Source organism: Malania oleifera, chromosome 1 (assembly GCF_029873635.1).
Source record: "Malania oleifera isolate guangnan ecotype guangnan chromosome 1, ASM2987363v1, whole genome shotgun sequence".
Lineage (NCBI taxonomy): Eukaryota > Viridiplantae > Streptophyta > Magnoliopsida > Santalales > Ximeniaceae > Malania > Malania oleifera.
In genome coordinates this window covers 123,332,664-123,352,184 of record NC_080417.1, presented here as the reverse complement: position 1 = coordinate 123,352,184, position 19,521 = coordinate 123,332,664, and the positions used below count along the sequence as shown (strand labels likewise).

The 19,521-nt window shown below is 37.3% G+C and overlaps 1 protein-coding gene across 2 annotated transcripts in view; it reads right to left on the bottom strand.

Annotated features, from left to right (window-relative positions):
- LOC131152865 (signal recognition particle subunit SRP54, chloroplastic) overlaps positions 1 to 12,790 on the bottom strand; it is a 41,779-nt gene extending 28,989 nt beyond the window's left edge. Inside the window, exons 1-8 of one of the 2 annotated variants that reach the window (XM_058104804.1) lie at positions 12,530 to 12,790; positions 12,212 to 12,344; positions 4,936 to 5,003; positions 4,751 to 4,852; positions 3,246 to 3,398; positions 2,595 to 2,672; positions 1,998 to 2,123; positions 1,755 to 1,857 (exon numbers count right to left, since the gene is read on the bottom strand). In XM_058104804.1, coding sequence (XP_057960787.1) covers positions 1,755 to 1,857; positions 1,998 to 2,123; positions 2,595 to 2,672; positions 3,246 to 3,398; positions 4,751 to 4,852; positions 4,936 to 5,003; positions 12,212 to 12,344; positions 12,530 to 12,700 — 934 coding nt within the window. In that variant the 5' untranslated portion in view covers positions 12,701 to 12,790. Of the gene's footprint in view, positions 1 to 1,754; positions 1,858 to 1,997; positions 2,124 to 2,594; positions 2,673 to 3,245; positions 3,399 to 4,750; positions 4,853 to 4,935; positions 5,004 to 12,200; positions 12,345 to 12,529 lie in introns of both variants that reach the window. The other variant, XM_058104809.1, reaches the window with a different exon arrangement.
- Positions 12,791 to 19,521: the final 6,731 nt, after the last annotated feature.

Below are 19,521 nucleotides of genomic sequence, written 5' to 3'. Positions count from 1 at the left end.
TCAAAGCATAAACTAGCTGTTTTAACTTGTCCAATGATGGATGACCAAGGCTACAACGGATTTGAAGTGGTGTAGCAGCAACAATGCAGGACATAGGAGGGAAGAGCGAATCAAAAAATAGTAAAATCAACAAGCCTCACATCCTATGCCCATCGTCTTCCTCGTATCCAAATCCTAAATAACAACAAAATTAGGAAAGAAAGTTACATAACAATTTAGTGACTTTGTAACCTTACTAATATACATGAGATTGAAAGGCGATTTAGAAATGTACAAAACAAAAGAAAGAGAGATGGAGGGGGTAGGATTTACCATTGCTATCCCCTTCATTGTAGTAGTGGATCCATCAACAAGGGTAACTTGGTGTAGATTTTTAGAATACTTGAGGGCATAAAAGAAGTTGGTTAAAGTGTCATATGGTCAGTAATAGTAGAGTAGGTAACCCAAGGACTAGTGGGAGAGATATCAAATGACATACAAACTCGAGGAATACCTTTCTAAGCAACAGGTGCAGTGTGATGAGATGCTTGTTAGGATGCCTGATATTGTAGGAACCTCCCAACACACACACAACCTTGATACAACAAAAAATTAGAAACAAACAGTGAACAACATCCTTTTGGAATCTATGGGTTCCATCCCAACACACAACCTTCAACAATTGGAGCAAACCACAAGCACATGATGAACAAAATAAAATGAATCACAAATACAACAAATATCACTGTTTCAGACCTCAATGAACTCAGTAAACATTGACAAACAGCTTCAGGCAATACCAATCATTCCAGGAATGCAGATAGTGAATGGAGTTCTTCCATTCTACCCCATTCACTGGTACCGATCATTAGCCACACAGGAGCAGCTAAATAGGTGATATATTTGGACAAAAAACATGATAAACAACTTGATATTGTTGTGTAGGGGAGGATTCAAGACATTTGGGAGGAAAGCGGAGCAAAACGGCTGCTCAAAACACTCTCATGCCCTGGCTGTTGAGTCAGAGCTGCAACCTTTGGCTGGCAAACGGCCGCACATGGAGGATCTTCTGGCTGTGAAATTTTGCAGGCTAGCTGATGGACAGGTTCTGTCGCTTGTTATATGGTTGGTTTTGCAAAACATGAAGAGTTTCTTGAGGTTTTGAAAAGGACGGCAGAATTGAGGATTTTCACGGTGACTGCAGTGCTTTTCAGCAACTCCTGAACCAGCTTCTGGTCTTTGGTGATGCAGATGATCCTTCTGCAGCAGGAGGTTTGTGTAGGATTATGATGTTTAGGGTTTGTTTGGCGGCAGATATGCACTTAGGGTTTAGGTCAGATCTTGCTTTGATACCATGTTGAATAATTGGGTAAAATGGACGATCTAATCACAACAATAGGTCTCTCCCTCCATTTATAACATATGTCAAGTACATTTTAATGATCATAATACCCTTACTAACTCATGCTTACTAACATATAGCACACGCTAATAATGCTAAATGACAAAATAACAATTAATAATCGCCAGGAAATTATTTTTGTATGTCACCGTCAACAGGGTAATTAGAATATGCACAAACGGAACCAAATTGAGGTCATGAATTGACATACGATTAAGTCTTGTACCATCCACATCAATAAAAATAATAGAATACAATACATAGTTGGTGCCCCAATCACAAGAGCAAAGGAAACTGAATATTTTTCAATCTAAAATTATGATGAGGGCCATTAAAGTATTTCACCATCACAGATTAAAAAAAAAATCTGAACCTGCAGCTTCTTGTCCAGTCATTGCATCCACGACAAGCAAAACTTCAGTTGGATTCAATGCTGCCTTCACTTCTTTCAATTCATCCATCATCGCTCTGTCGATCTGATTAAAAAGGAAAAAAAAAGTACAGTAGTGTGCAAGATTGGTATACACAGAGAAATTCATATTGAGATCTTAACAGTTTGCGATACCTAGATCGTGCTTTAGTATCTATAAACTGTCACCAATATAAATAGAATAACCTGAAGTCTTCCAGCAGTATCCACTATGACCACATCTGTGTTCTTCTTTTTGGCCTCTGCTAAACCTTGCCTGGCTATTTCTGAAGGTTTAACCTCAGTCCCTGCTGTATAAACAGGCACACCCACCTGTCAAAACCTTATAATTGTACATGAGAATGCATTGAATAATTCTAAGTTCAATAAGTAACCAATCAAAGCCATAACTACTCAAGACAGCCAAATAATAAATAAGCGACTACTCTGTATGTTTTGCTAAATTATGACTTCAAGTAAATCAGTAAAAACATCTTAGTTTGTTAATCTATTGTGTATTCTATTTCACTTAAATTTCACCTAGCATATTGTGCATTTATCTATCACCTAGTACACTGTAAAGTGAACTAATAAAGAGGAAAAGGAGACTCGCATGTCTATTTTGTTGAAGCACCCCAGCTGTGGCTACTTAGAAATATTTTATCCTGATAATTAATCAGTTTACCTCAAAACAATCATCAAAATTTCTGTCAACTTATATAATAGAAAGCCAAAATAGCTCAAACTATATGCTGCACAACAAAGTGGTTTAGAGATCAAGCATAGACAATGATAATTTATTACCTGTTCACCTAAAATGACAAGTTGGTCAATTGCAGCAGGTCTATATACATCACCAGCTACCAGCATGCAACTTTTCCCCTGGGACAATATTATAAACGATTTCAATAAGCAGGGAATATTTAAATTTATGATCACAATTTCTCTAATCTGTTGGTAAAATTTTAAACAAAATGTTAAATATTAAATCAGTGAAAATGAAATGTATTACTTATTCCATTCTTCAACCTGGTGTAGAACATAAAAAAAGGTCAGATGTAAGATGGATGAGGATGAAAATGTATTTATTCATCAATTTCATTGTCATCATCATCATTATTTTAGGTGGCGGGTGGGGGCATCAATATAATATTTTTAATAATGGCCTTAAGGACAAAGTAGAAAGGATGTTCAAATTTTTGGGGCCAGCCACAAGGGTACACAGTACACCAACTCCATCCCTGTCAATAAGTTGATGAAGCATGGATACAGACACAGACACAAGGACATATAAATGATACCACAACAAATTGTAATAATGTAAAAATACGAAGCATCAGACGATTGACCAAGTCAATGCTCCGCCGCTTCTGAAATGAACACAACTTTGCATCTGTGCTACATAGGTTCAGCAGAAGTGGATTATGGAAGGCAGAAGGAATACTAGAAATGAACCTGCTTTTTAAGATACAAAGCCAACTTTGCACACACAGTTGTCTTTCCAACACCTTGCAGACCAGCCAGCAATATTACTGTGGGGCCAGATTTTGTAAAAACAAGTTCAGATACCTCTCCACCCATCAACTTCACAAGTTCATCATGCACAAGCTGCACCAATCAACAAAAATGGCCATAGTTCCAGCTCCAGTTAACATATCACATTCCAATACATTTGTTCCTCTAGAACATTTTATCCAGAATATCATAATGACATATTGCATTCATCAAGACATTTGTTCCTTTGAAACATTTTATCCAAAATACTAGAATGATATAACGCATTCATCAAGACATTTGTTCCCCTATATGAAATGTAATTTCAGTCGTTGTAGGAGGAAATTGGAGAAAAGGTTAAACTTGATGGTCAAGAAATCAATAACACTAGTAGATTTCGATACCTTGAATCTATTATGCAAGTAGAAGGAGAAATTGAAGAAGATACATTGCATAAAGTTAAAGCAGGTTGGGTAAAATAGAGATGTGTTTCGAGCATGATGTGTGATTGTAGAATACTCTTCAAATGAAAAGGAAAGTTCTATAGAACGGCTGTAAGCCTGTAAGACTGGCTATACTATATGGATCAAAATGTTCGGCAACTAAGAAACAACGTATCCAAAAAGTAAAGTTGTCGAGATGAGAATGCTAAGGTGGATGAGTGATTTAACGTTTAAAGATAAATTAAGGAATGAACACATTAACTGTAAGTTAGGCGTAGAAATTAACTGTAAGGTGTAGCCCCTATAGAAGATAAGGTAAAGGAGGGATGATGGTTTGGGCATTTGTAATGTACGAGAGATAGTGCACAAGTGATGAGGAGTGAGCTAGTTGCCATGAGGGACAGTAAAACAGGTAACAGTAGACCTAAAATAACTTGGAATGAGATAGTGAGTAAATATGTAATAGTCTTTAATTTGTTGGGGGAAATTTCCCATGAATGTGTAAATTGGCGGAAAGGATCCATGTAGCCGATCCCACCTAATGAGACTTAAGACTTGGTTTTTTATTGTTGTTGTTGTTGTAGTTCATAATGCAATTTGTAAGAACTGAGATGGAGCAGAAGCAAAGAAAACATAAATACACAGGAGAAAGAATAAAAAGTGGACTGTTAAAAGATTTATGTGACTGACAAGCCAATGAGTGTGGCTTCACACAGAGAAGATTTAAGAGGTTCTACCACACAGGATTACACAATACCCTGCTGATAGACAACTCAATTCATAGCTTCAGTCAAGTACACTACCAACTCAATCCTTGCAAAATGGAAAATCCTAATCCGACAAGATTGCATAGGGAGGAAATGGAAGAATGGTATACTATAAATGACAGACATTGCGCAAGAAGAAAAAAGTTTATAAGCATGCAGATCAATTCATGTAGTTCCAATCAGTCAATCTATTTTGATCCACACCAGCAATAGAATGTGTTTTTCATTAACTGTATTCAGTAACTAAGATGCATACTTTGACCAACTGCTGATCTGGTCTCACTCCCCTGATCAAGCCAAGACCAACAGCTTGATCACTCACAGCCTGTACAAATCTTCTCACAACAGGAAGGCTTACCTGTAAGCACAAAAGATGAAAGCTACCCTTTTCAGACAAAATCATTGACATTTTAATCCCCATGTACGACAATATCCACTTACATCGGCTTCTAGAAGAGCTCTCCTAATTTCTCGCATAGGTTCAGCAATATTTTCCTTGGTCAAAACCTCTGAAGCACAAGGAATTAACATAGAGCACAACTAATCAACATGAATTGCAATTAATAATGATTCAAAAACAAGAAGAAATCCCAGAAACACACATGCACAGATAAGTTCAAAGGCATAGTTTGTGTTGGATTATGTGCAAGCGGATGTGTGTGTAGGTCTGTCATCAACCAAAAACAAATCATTTTTGCCTTTGTGAAAGATCACATATGCTCCTCAGAAGACAATCTGCATTCTTAATGAATCTTTTCCAGAATAATTATTGGTTCTGAGGCACTGATACACCTTGATGCATCTCCACATGTGAGAATGCTTCTGCTATTATTCTCAGCCCACAGCAATCTAATTGCTAAAAGTAGAGATACATAAATCATAGAAAAGATAGTGGACATTAGGCATCATATGTAAGTGCTGGAATCACCATGGCGAGAACTGTTGAGACATTACATCTCCTAGTTTACAAGGAAATCCTATAATTCAGGATTTTTCTTTTCTTGTAATGTATTCATGAGTAACCTTATGTTCACCAATCAAAAAGTAATATTCTTGAATAGCCTTCTGTTTAGTTAACGGCTATAGCATGGAGTATTCCCATTTGACTAAAATCAACATGATGACCTTCTACTATTTTCCTTTAGTTGCTGCTGACAATTCACATCAACATAATAATATTTGCTCAAATCGTCTTATGGCTTCATATTTATGGGAACTATAGGAGGCATGATCTCCCAGTTCATTATGGGACTTTGGATGTTATATGGATTTAAAATTTTTTCATTTTCAATTTTTATAAAACTCAAGTACTTGGAGAAGTAGGAGCAGAACATAGGACATGTCCTGCATAGCATACACCCCTCTCTGCAGCATGGGAAGCTTCCCTGCAACTCAATCATGACCTACCCCAGAAAAATGTGTTTGGAGTGTAAATAACCAAACAAATCAAGTATGTGTTTCTAAATTGCCCCACCTTTATTCAGAGTGGAGCCTACTGTGCTGATAACAGCAATACCAGCAACAACCATAACATCATTTTAGCTTAAAGGGATAATCATCACTAAGTCAATTTCTACATTGCTGCCGAAATTTGCTGCACAACTTTGATACCAATGAGAGCAGAGAATGGGGCGACTAGGGGGGTCCAATGGCCTCTAGGTGATCTCTGACACCCGAGTTAGTGTGGGTGATCTCAAAAGCTCAGCTAGAGAATGGAATGGGTTGGAATGGACTTGCCTCTTGCAAGGGAGGATGTTCTTCCTTTATACTAGCACTACGGATGCCAAGTGACTCGCACTGGTTGGCCTCTGCACATCCATCACCTCCGAATATAGAGAATTTGCTCCTCCAACTATCTCATACCACATGGTAGGTGTTGGTGCATTAGTACCTCCACTACCTCAAGGCATGGAGAATCAGAACCCTGGTGGTCGGATGTGGGTTTTGTCAGTAAGATACGGTGCTATAATTAGTCTCTCTAATTATGGCATGATTTTATATTGGTGTTGTAGATATTCTGTGATTAGTAGGCTGATTGAAGTTGATATTCTGTAATTAATAGGCTGATTGTAATTGCCTTAATTAGTCTCCTAGATGGCTGTAATTGCTGATTTTTAGCCTTGTAACTAACGTTTCTATTTGCTATATAATACAAGAACCCTCACAAAGAGAGGCATTCAATCCAATTGACATGGTATCAGAGCTTTATCTTAGTTAGGGTTGTTCTAATTATTTTTTTTGGTTCTTTTCTGTGGGTAGCGGCAATTTCTGGGTCATCGACAGTTTTTGTTGGGTTTCCGGTGGGTGTTAAACTGCTATTTGGCAGTTTCTGTTGGGTTAGGATCGGGCGGTTGATTCTATTTGCTTCAAAATCTTTGGTGGTTGTCCATCAGTGGTGTTCAGTATCCTTTCTGGTGGGTGTAGGTGTTCTGTTTTGTCACAAATCTTTGGTGGTGTTGATTTGTGGAGAGTTTCTGGTGCATATCTTTGCTGATTCAAGTTTCTAGAGGTCCCCCCAAAGGCTGTTGACACGTGAATCAAGCTTTATTTTTTGTGATTCAATTTTTTGTTGGGATTCATCATGTCTTCTAGTGATTCCTTTGGGGTGCGGTAGACTGGAAAAAATTACTCTGCTTCGGAATTCCAGTTTCGTTTATTTGTTATGGGGAAAGAATTGTGGGGCCAGATTGATGGTAGTGATCCAGCTCCTACAAAGCCTAAGGAGTTGGCTAAATGGAAGGTCAAAGATGCATGTGTGATGTCCTGGATTTTAGGGTCGGTTGATCCTCTTATTGTGCTCAATTTAAGGGCCTATAAGACTCTGAAGACTATGTGGGAGTACTTGTTGAAGGTTTATCACTAGGATAATACTGCACATCGATTTCAGTTGGAACATGAGATAGCTAGTTACACTCAAGGCAATCTCTCCATTTAGGAGTATTATTCTGGTTTTCTGAATTTATGGGGAGATTTTTATGATGTGGTTTATGCAAAGGTACCTGCCGCATCTATCTCTGCTGTTCAAGTTGTTTATGAGCAGAGCAAGAGAGACCAATTTCTGATGAAATTACCCCCTGAATTTGAGGCTACTCGCTTAAATTTAATGAACTGGGATCCTTCACCATCTTTGGATGTTTGTTTTGGAGAACTACTTCGCGAGGAGCAGCGCCTTCTCACACAGGCTGAGTTTCAGCAGGACGCTAACCTGAATCCCATTGCCTATGCAGCTTACGGGAGAGGGAAGGGTAAGGATATGCACAAGGTCCAGTGTTTCGGCTGCAAGGAGTATGGTCATATTGCCACTAACTGTGCAAAGAAAGTGTGCAACTACTGTAAGAAACAAGGCCACTTTATCAGAGAATGTCCCACTCGGCCTCCAAATCATCACGCCACTGCTTATCAGGCTACAGTGAACACTTCCTCTGCTCCAGGGATGTCCTCAGCTTCTTCATCTGCCGCTGGATCCCATAGTCTTACCCCTGAAACGGTCTGAGGCTTCAAGGTAATATTTTGCATAAGTCTTGGCTTATTGATTCTGTTGCGTCATATGATTGCACTGTGCAATGTTTGTCCATATCATGGTTCGTCGCAAATTCAAGTAGCTAATGTAAGTCATTTAGCTATTAATGAAATTGGAGACATCAATCCTTTATTCAAAGATGTTTATGTATCTCCTAGACTGTCTAATAATCTTATTTTGGTTGGCCAATTAGTTAAGAAAAACAGTGATGTCCATTTTTCTCGTGATGGTTGTCTTGTGCAGGATCATGTGTCGGGGAAGATACCCGCGAAGGGGCCTAAAGTTGGCAGCCTCTTCCCACTGTATTTTTCTATTCCTAGCAGTTTATCTTTGGCTTGTATGACGGTTAATACTCCGAGTGAAGTATGGCATAAACGTTTGGGCCATCCAAACTCTGTTATCTTGTCTCGTATGTTAAATTCTGGTTTGTTAGGCAATAAAGAACATGTTTCTAAACACTTGTCATTTGATTTTTTTGTATGAAAACTTGGTAAGAGTAAGACTCTGTCGTTTCCTTCTCATGGTAGTCGTGCTATAAAATGCTTTGCTATTGTTCATAGTGATGTGTGGGGCATTTCTCTTATAATTTCTCATGTTTGATATAAATATTTTGTGACATTCATAGATGATTTCAGTCGGCATACTTGGGTCTATTTTCTTCGGGCCAAATCTAAGGTCCTATCTGTTTTTCAGAACTTTGTCGCATATAATGGGAACCAATTTTCTACATGTATTAAGATGTTGAGGTCTGATCCTGGTGGAGAGTACATGTCCAACAAGTTTTATGATTTCTTACATCACAAAGGAACTGTCTCTCAGCGTTCTTGTCCTCATACTCCTTAGCAAAATGGGGTGGCGGAACGAAAGAACTGACACCTCTTGGATGTTGTTCGCACCTAATTGCTTGAATCATCTGTCCCATCTAAATTATGGGTTGAGGCATTATCTACTGCAGTTTACTTAATTAATAGACTGCCCTCTCAGGTCTTGAATTTTGATTCTCCTTATTACCATTTGTACCATGAGCATCCTAGCTATCTTAATCTGCATACTTTCGGATGTGTTTGCTTTGTTTATTTACCTCATCATGAGTGTCACAAACTCTCTGCTCAGTCTGTTAAATGTGCCTTTATGGGTTATAGTATTTCCCACAACGGTTATGTTTGCTATGATTCTTGTGCTAACAAATTTCGTATATCTCGTAATGTTGTTTTCTTTGAGAATCAATGTTTCTTTCCTACACATGTTGAGTCGTTGCCTAAGATTAGTATTCTACCTTGTTTTGATGAATTGTCATCTCTTCTTGACCGATTCAAACCCAGACTTGTGTATACTCGACGTCGACCAACTCTCCCTCTTCCTGAGACTAACCCTTCCTCTGAAACTGTTCCGATGACTTCTCCTGAGATTGACATGACATCCGAGACAGGTCCAATTAGTTCTCCCATGCCTCCTGAGCCTAGTCCTAGATGATCTACTCGGGTATCACGTCCTCCTAATCAGTTATATGATTACCACACTTCTTTTAACACTACTTTGTCATCTATTTCCATTCCTACATGCTTTTCAGAGGCTATTAAACATGAATGTTGGCGAAAAGCGATGGATGAGGAGCTTCAGGTTCTCCAGGACAATCATACCTGGGATATTGTTCCTTGCCCCTCTACTGTTAAAGCCATTGGTTGTAAATGGGTTTTCTCTGTTAAGCCCCGCTCTGATAGGACTCTAGACAGATACAAGACACGCTTAGTTGCACTTGGGAATAGGCAAGAATATGGGGTGGACTATGAGGAGACATTTGCCCCTATGGCGAAGATGACTACAGTGCGTACGATTCTTTTGATTGCCTCCTCCCAAGGTTGGCCACTTCACTAGATGGGCATAAAAAATGCTTTTCTTCATGGTGATATTTACATGAGTCTTCCTCTGGGTTTGTTTTATTCTCCCTCTTCCGCAGTATATAAGTTAAAGCGATCTCTCTGTGGCTTAAAACAGGCTCCCCGAGCGTGGTTTGAAAAATTCAGGTCTACTTTGCTTTGTCACTCCTTTGTTCGAAGCCAATATGACTTTTCTTTGTTTCTATGCAAGACTTTGACTGGTCTTGTTCTCTTTTTTTTTTTTTATCAGTAAAGATAAAAGTATATTAATCTAAAATGTATATATAGGCGTACTCTGGGCATACCCAGAGGGAACACATGCAAAGTCCCAATCATAATTGCATAATAGTACAATAACAAGCTAGATCTATAGCCAGTCTAAAATGACATCCAAATACAAAACATCATAATAAATGTAAATGTAAAATATCAAAAGAACATTTACAATATTATCTAACCTGGGATCCATCTTGTTGCTTCAGAAATCCATTTTGAGTCGTCTCCAATATTCAGTGCTGTCATTAAGTTACAGCTGTGATGATACTTCAAATTGTTCCAGCTGTGTCTATCAAAAGTGCAGCATCCATACTTCACATTGTATATGTGGATGATATTGTCATTACTAGCACCAACTCCGACTTGATTGATCATCTTAAGAAGAATCTTCAGGCATCTTTTCATATGAAAGATCTTGGTCCTCTTACGTATTTTTTGGGTTTGGAAGTGCACACGGATTCTTCAGGTATATTCTTGAATCAATGCAAATACACCAAGGATTTGATTGGGCTAGCTGGTCTTCAAGATTCGCCTTCGGTGGATACTCCTATGGAGGTCAATGTGAAATATCGAAGTAAGGAGCGTGATCTTCTTTCTGATCCCACTGTGTTTTGACAGTTGGTAGGGAGCTTGAACTATTTGACTATTACTCGGCCTAATATTTCCTTTGCTGTCTAGCAGGTTAGTCAGTTTATGCAAACTCCCCGCCACCTTCATTTAGCTATTGTTTGCCCTATTATTCGACATCTTCGGGGGTCACCTGGCCATGGGTTGTTCTTTCCAACTAGCTCTCAGCTTCTTATAGTGATGCGAATTGGGTCGGATGTCCTGATACTAGGCGGTCTATTACGGGTTGGTGCATGTTTCTTGGTGATTCCTTGATCTCTTGGAAAAGTAAGAAATAAGCTCGTGTTTCTAAATCCTCTACTGAATCCGAATACTGGGCAATGTCTACTGCATGTTCTAAGATTGTCTGGCTTTGTGGGCTTTTGGCTGAGCTTGGTTTTTCTCAATTTGATTTTACTCCTCTTCATGCTAATAATACTAGTGTCATTCAAATAGCTGCTAATCATGTTTATCATGAGCGTACAAAGCACATTGAAGTAGACTGTCATTCTATTCGAGAAGCCTTGGACACTTGGATTATATCTCTACCTGATGTTTCTACTCACCTCCAGATAGCTGACGTCTTCGCGAAGGCTATGACACGACAGTGCCATAAGTTCCTTGTAAGCAAATTGATGTTTCTTGATCAGCCAGCATCAATTTGAGGGGGGACGTTAGTTAGATACGGTGCCATAATTAGTCTCTCTAATTATGGCATGATTTTATATTATTAGTGTAAATATTCTGTGATTAGTAGGCTAATTGTAGTTGATATTCTATAATTAATAGGCTGATTGTAATTGCCTTAATTAGTCTCTTAGATGGCTGTGATTGCTGATTTTTAGCCTTGTAACTGACGTTTCTATTTGTTATATAATACGAGAACCCTCAACAGAGAGAGACATTCAATCCAATTGACAGGTTTACAAGTACCTCCACTACCTATGGGTAGTGAGGATCAGTGCCTCTGGCCAGCTTAGACCACATGTCCGTGGGTTTGGACAATACCTCTAGGTACAGAGGGTCAGCTCAATTGGCTGGCTCATGCAATGTGCCAGGCGCTGATAGGCTTAGCACACCTAATCAACTGGTCAGTGCACAGCTGACCTGACCCGCATCCTCTATAGAAGCACACCTGGTGTCATCTACAGAAAGGAGGCGCACACATGGTCAGACTGCCTCCTCTAGGAAGGCCAATCTAGTCACATGATCAGCACCTGGCTGAACTGACATGCCTCCTCCGAGGAGTGCACCCGGTCACAAGGTATCAGTATGTAGCTGACCTGACTTGCTCGATCCCCCCAACATACATGAACTTTCTTTAAATTAATTACTTAAGGAATTGAGCATATGGTAAGAACGAAAATGAAGAACTAGCAGGAAGGAACGAAAAAAATGTAAATAAAAATGACCAAAAACGAACATACTACAAGCGAACCTTCTCCTTTAAGCTTGTTCCAAGCTGCTTCGAGACCACTAGTCAGCTGCCCAAACATTTCCGCTCTGACGACGCCGCGCATTTTTCTTCTAACACTAGATCTCTTGGAATTCACCCAACCCCAAATCTGCCTCTGAGAATGATTAAAAAAATAATGGCAAAAACAATTAACAGAAGTAAAATCGAAACAGTTTCAACAGTAGCGCATCTTTTATAATTTTTCTTGAAACTGGTTTTTTTTTTTTTTTGCTCCAAAAGGAACGGTCTTCAGCTGACAAAAATAGAAATGCATAATGAGAATAGCTTAGGTCGCATTACAGTAAACAAGTTTCTCGGAGGGAGCACGGTGGAGAGGTTTGAACTCGTCCAGGAGGAGCATGAGTTGCTTCTACAATTTCTGGAGCTGCAGAGGCTTCTGTGTGTTGACAAAGAAGGAGAAGAGGCAGAGATATGGCGGGATGCAACCGCCGAGAAAGGCATAGCTTCCATGGTGGGAAGCAACGGCAGGTTCAGAAGCTCTCTCTCTCTCTCTCTCTCTCTCCAATTCTATCCACTGTCAAAGTCTAATCGACCGTTCTATCCAGTTGCCGTCTCGTGTACATTGCGAACTATTATGCTCCGTAGTGCTGCAGAATCATGGACCGTCCATCCGTGACATAACGTCAAAATCTGCAAATGTAAATTACATTGAAATCACAATATACCGTACTATATGGTTCAGGTGGTAGTGCGGATTGCGAGAGTGCCTCTCACAAGGTCAGGTGGTCAAATCCTTTCGGACTCGTTTCCATCCCTGGACTCCTGCACGTGGACCGTAAAACGGACACATGAATACCCGGTGCGTAATCCAAAAAAAAAAAAAATATTTAGAAATTAGTGAAAAATGTTATGAATGGATGAGAGCCACAATCATTCATTCATATCTTGTCTATCTCTTCATGTGCTTCCATTTTTCTGCACCCATTAATGTTAAACCTGTCTCATATATTTGCACCAATTTAATAATAAAACCTCCCACCCAAAGTCAGCATTGGTTGGCTTGTGAAGACTATAAAAGTCTCCTTCCATATAGCCAGCGGGACACAAGTAGAAGGAGAGAAAAAAAAAAACGGAGAGATAGGAAGGAAATGAGAGAAGAAAAGAGAAAGAAAGAAGCGGAAAAGAAAAATGAGAGATATAAAAGAAAGTGTGATAGATATTTTGTATAATGTCAGTTCCATATTACTTTGTAATTCTCCATCAAAATAGTGAAATTCTTATCTTATCTATCCACAGAGTAGGTATATTCAAATCACGTAAAATTTTTTTCTCGTCTCCATTTATTTTCTATTTATTTTTCTACATCTTTTATAACACGTTATTAACACGAAATTGTAACCACCTGAGATATGTAGAAATTTCGAGTATCTTGGAGTGATTTAGGGGGTATTTATGTAGAAGATTGTATATTATTAAGAGAGATTATTTTAGGAGATTGTTTCCATTTTAGAATATCCGATTGTATTATAAATATTGTGTATTGGCTTGTATAAAACTATTTCAAGAAATACATAAAACATATTCTAATTTCATGGTATCAGAGTTAGGGTTTCAAAATCTTAGTTAGCAATGGCTGAATGAGCCCTCAACAGCAGAGGGTCAAGCACCTCTGAAGCTCTCAATGACGAGATTGAAGCGACCTCCACCATGGGTTTGAATGGGCTAGACAACTCGTCCTTTCCACTCTCAATGGAGAAACTGAATGGAAAAAATTTTCATGAATGAGCTCAGTCAATCAAACTTGTGATTGATGGCAAAGGAAACTTTGGCTACCTTATCGGCGAGAAGAAGAAGCCCACCTCAACTGACGCTACAGCTCTGCAGAAGTGGAAGTCCGAGAACTCCATGGTGACTGTGTGGCTCGTAAACTTCATGAAACCTTCAATTAGCAAGATCTATCTGTTCCTATCGACGGTGAAGGATGTTTGGGATGTTGTTTGAGAGACGTACGCAGATGTTGAAAGCTACTCCCAAATATTTGAGATTAAGACTCGACTATGGTAGATGCGGCAAGGAGAGAGAGATGTCACCGACTACTATATGGAGATGACGAATCTAGGGCAAAAACTCAACCTAAGCATTGAAGAAGAATGGAAATCACTACAAAAACATAAGGTTATTAGTGAATGATCAAAACCGTCACTAATAATCACAAAACCATCACTAATAATATTAGTGATGGTTTTACAAGTATTAGTGACGGTTTTGAAATAGTTGCCATAATTTCGGTTACTATTAGTTATTAGTGACAAATTTTGAAAGCGTCACTAATAAAAGAGTATTAGTGACGGATTTTAACCGTCACTAAAACCTTAACACCATCACTATAAATTATACATTGATTCCGCTCAAAATCATCACTAATAGTAGAGTATTTGTAACGCCCCGACCCTCTACGTGGGACCAAAGTGCTACTAATCCATTCATTTACTTGATAATCCACATTCTAATATCATGTATGCAGCGAAAAATATAAACATAATCTTCACAAATATAATATCAGAGTTTTCTATTTCTATCTATAACCCAAAATAACTATTCATCACATGTATTCTCATATATACACATATCTCCAAAAACATTCAGTATATACAAACACGAGTATATCTCACAACCATCCATATCTCAGAAGACTTAAAACATAAACCATAAAACATAACTTCAAACAACCCTAAATATCAGTTAAGTATATACCCTTTCTTTTCTATATCCCAAAAATTCTACAAACACCTCGAGCTCTCTAAGCTCGATCTCGTGGAGGTCTTAAAAAAGATAAGTTCATATTCGGGTGAGACGCATCTCAATAAGGGAAGAAACGATATATTAAAATAGTGTGTGGATAACATGAGTTTATATAACAACATAATATTTAACATTTGAAAATCGTTAACATAATTTCTAAAATCATTTTCTGATCCTATTCAAACATATGCAAGGTATTTTACCACGAGATTACTTAAGTATATTGGTGGTTACCTGCCCATACAAGTAGCACCCTTTTGCTTTGATACATTTGGCAACCTGAAGGTTACTACTGAAGCATATCAGGGCACTCACCTTACTCAGTAAGCTCTCTAGTGTTAGATTGATATCGTACTCACATAGTTCAAACAAAGGTTTACCAGTGAAGGCCCCAAGGATAAGGAAATCTACCCGCCCATACAAGTAGGTTTTTCCTGCCCTACTACGTTATGCAGTCTACTGCTACATCTGATACTACTAGCGCACTCACCTTTCTCAGCAAGCCCTTGGACGAAGAGTATGCCCCATCCCAGTTGTAACATATTTTATTAGCATAAATACTTCTAATATTATAATACATTATTTTTTCTTTCATTATTCACCCATTCACATCTGTTCATGTTCATAACTTTAACATTTCATTTCATTTCACTTTAAGTGACTTTTTCCCATTTACATTGTTCACATTTCACATGTCATTCCATTGTCATTTCATTGCCATTTAATTCCATTTTCATTTTATTCACTCGTACTACAACTGCTCTTTAGCTGTCATCAGTTAGTCTACATAGAAATGCTCTAGAATATGCTAACATAGCTCCTTTTAGCTGTCATCAGTTAGTCCACATAAAAATGCGCTAGAATCTACTAATATTGCTCTTTTCAGTTGTCTTACATTTACATGGTTGCATTAAGATACACAAGTAGCATAGTTCATATCATATTTCATTCTCAATGCATTACTTACTTAGCCTACATCTCATACATTTAACATATATTTGCACAAAATTTACATTTACTCATGCCACACAATTTAATAATAAAATTCATACATTGCTTGTAAAATAAGTCAACCAACATTTAACGTTTATATACTAAAAATACTTTTCATTTCTTACATAATTATCTTGAAAATATCTTCCACTTTCATCAGTTCATTTTTACATATACGTATATAATAAACAGCCATAAACTCGGAAAAATATAATTTAAATAGTTGACATTTTAAACCTATACTGAAACATATACACGTATATATAACACAATTCATTTTCCATTAAATTCATAAAAATTCTGGTTTAATGTATATTTTTCTCTTACCTAGTTTCTTAAACTACGCTAATAGGGACCCCAAAAAGATACCTACGACGCTTACCCGAGCCTTGAATAAAAAATCCTAGTTCCATTAAATCAATCCTAAATAAAATATTATTTTAATATTTTCTAGGCCCATAAATTCCAAATAAATAATTATATCCTCAAATATAACCAATTCACTTATTTTCCCAAATCCCACTCTCGCTTTGGAGTGGTGCTTAGGATACCCAAATTGAAAATTTACTCCAATCAAAATGACGACGATCGCAACTAGGACACTGTGGTGGTGTCTGATCGTCAATTTAGTAGCAGATTTAAGGATAAATTAAGAAAAATAGGGAAATATTACCTTATCCTAGGAATGGTGCCTACGCCGCTCCCACAAAAAATCCACTTTGCTAGAAATATCGGTGGCGGAGTTAGGAACCCAACGATACCTTCCATTTTTCGATTGACCGAATATCCGCCAAGAAATTGAGGAGAAAGAGAGACGGAGACAAAGGAGGGTGGGAGAGGCGTCTGGGAGCCTCTCTGTTTCAAATTGGAAATGTGGATTTCAATTGAAATCCGCCCAGGAAGCTGAGCTTCCATTTTCCTTTTTTTTTTTTTTTACTTTATTATATATAATAATAATATCATATTATATACCTATATATATATATATATATATATATTTATCATCTATCCTCATACATTTAGGCATATAAATTTAACCATCATATAACTTAACTTAATTAATTCAATTTAATAATGTTTAATTAATTAATTAATTAATAATTTTAATTTAAATTTTTTTACTATTCCTTTTATTTGTTTATTTAATACATTAATTTAACAATGTTTAACTAATTGATTGATTAATAATTTTTAATTAATTAATTTTTTAATTTTTTTTTGGGTTATTACATTCTTCCCTCCTTAAAAGAATTTTGTCCTCGAAATTTTTACCAACTAATCAATCATTTTCTCATTTCAGGAATTCATAGCTCAACACATCTCGCATATCCCAATGAATTCCTACATTATCCACAATGGAATAAAACCATTATATAAACTTCTCAATCATCCATAACCAAATTAAATCATTATTACTTTAATCATAAACTCATACCTGCGCCATTGACAACATTTGCCTCAATCGAAAATCAACGAGTACACTCATGCCAGTCCACCTTTACCTAGAGGTACTTGCTGGTTTACCCTAATACCATAACCCCTCAAATCAACTAACCAACTTCATACCACACATTTCCATATACTCAAATTTAAATATCAAACATCCAACTTGACCACAAACCATTAAATCACATCCCCTAAATTATTATTCTTCAAAGATTTTCCTCTACAAATCAACCAACCTAACCTTTGAGTTCAAATCCCAAGTTCTAATTTCTCTGCTCAGAAACATCACCATTGATGGATTTACCATGATTTTCTGAAGTTAGCTACTTCTTCAGAAAAACACAAAAGACCATCAAGGGATTTCTGCCCCCAAGCTTATGAAACACAACTTAGAATTCCTAACGGTATCTTAATCTACCCATCTCTATCCTTATTGCAATTCAATCCTATACTCTGGTGTAAATCATCTCTAACCTAATACTCTAATATTTCCATAACCAGGTGATGTGAATCTAATCATACTTTTGACTGAACATTGCTTTGATACCATCTGTAATGCCCCGACTTTCTACGTGGGCCTGAAGTGCTACTAATTTATTCATTTATCTGATAATTCACATTCTAATATCATGTACGCAACGGAAAACATAAATATAATCTCCACAAATATAATACCAGAGTTTACTATTTCTATCTATAATCCAAAATAACTATTCATCACCTGTATTTTCATATATACACATATCTCCAAAAATATTCAGTATTCATAAACACCAGTATATCTCACAACCATCCATATCTCAGAAGACTTAAAACATAAATCATAAAACATAACTTACAAACAACCCTAAATATCAGTTAAGTATATACCTTTTCTTTTCTATATCCCAAAAATTCTACAAACACCTCAAGCTCTCTAAATTCGATCTCATGGAGGTCCTAAAAAAGATAAGTTCATATTCGGGTGAGACACATTTCAGTAAGGGAAGAAACAATATATTAAAATAGTGTGTGGATAACATAAGTTTATATAACAACATAATATTTAATATTTGAAAATCGTTAACATAATTTCTAAAATCATTTTCTGATCCTATTCAAACATATGCAAGGAAATTTACCACGAGATTACTTAAGGATAGGGGTGATTATCCGCCCATACAAGTACCACCCCTATGCTCTGATACATTTGGCAACCCGAAGGTCACTACTAAAGCATATCAAGGCACTCACCTTACTCATTAAATCCTCTAGTGTTAGATTGATCTCATACTCACACAGTTCAAACAAAGGTTTACCAGCAAAAACCCCAAGGATAGGAAAATCTACCTACCCATACAAGTAGGTTCCCTTTGCCCTAGTGCGTTATGCAGCCTATTGCTACATTTGATACGACTAGCGCACTCGCTTTTCTTAGTAAGCCTTCGGGCGAAGAGTATGCTCCGCCACAATTGTAACATATTCTATTAGCATAAATACTTCTAATATCATAATACATTATTTTTTATTTCATTATTCAACCATTCACATCTGTTCATGTTCATAGTTTTAACATTTCATTTCATTTCACTTTAAGTGACTCTTTCCAATTTACATCGTTCACATTTTACATTTCATTCCATTGTCATTTCATTGCCATTTCATTCCATTTTCATTTCATTCACTCGTACTACAGCTGTTCTTTAGCGGTCATCAGTTAATCCACATAGAAATGCACTAGAATCTGCTAGCACAACTCCTTTTAGCTGTCATAAGTTAGTCCACACAGAAATGCGATAGAATCTGCTAACACGTCTCTTTTTAGTTGTCTTACATTTACATGGTTGCATTAACATACACAAGCAGCATAGTTCATATCATAGTTCATTCTTAATGCATTACTTACTTAGCCTGCATCTTATACATTTAACATATATTTGCACAAAACTTACATTTACTCATGCCAAAATGACGACAATCGCAACTAGGACCCCGTGGTGGTGCTTGATCGTCGATTTAGCGACAGATTTAAGGAGAAATTGAGAAAATAGGAAAATATTACCTTATCCCAGGAATGGTGCCTGCGCCGCTCCCACGATAAATCTGTTCTA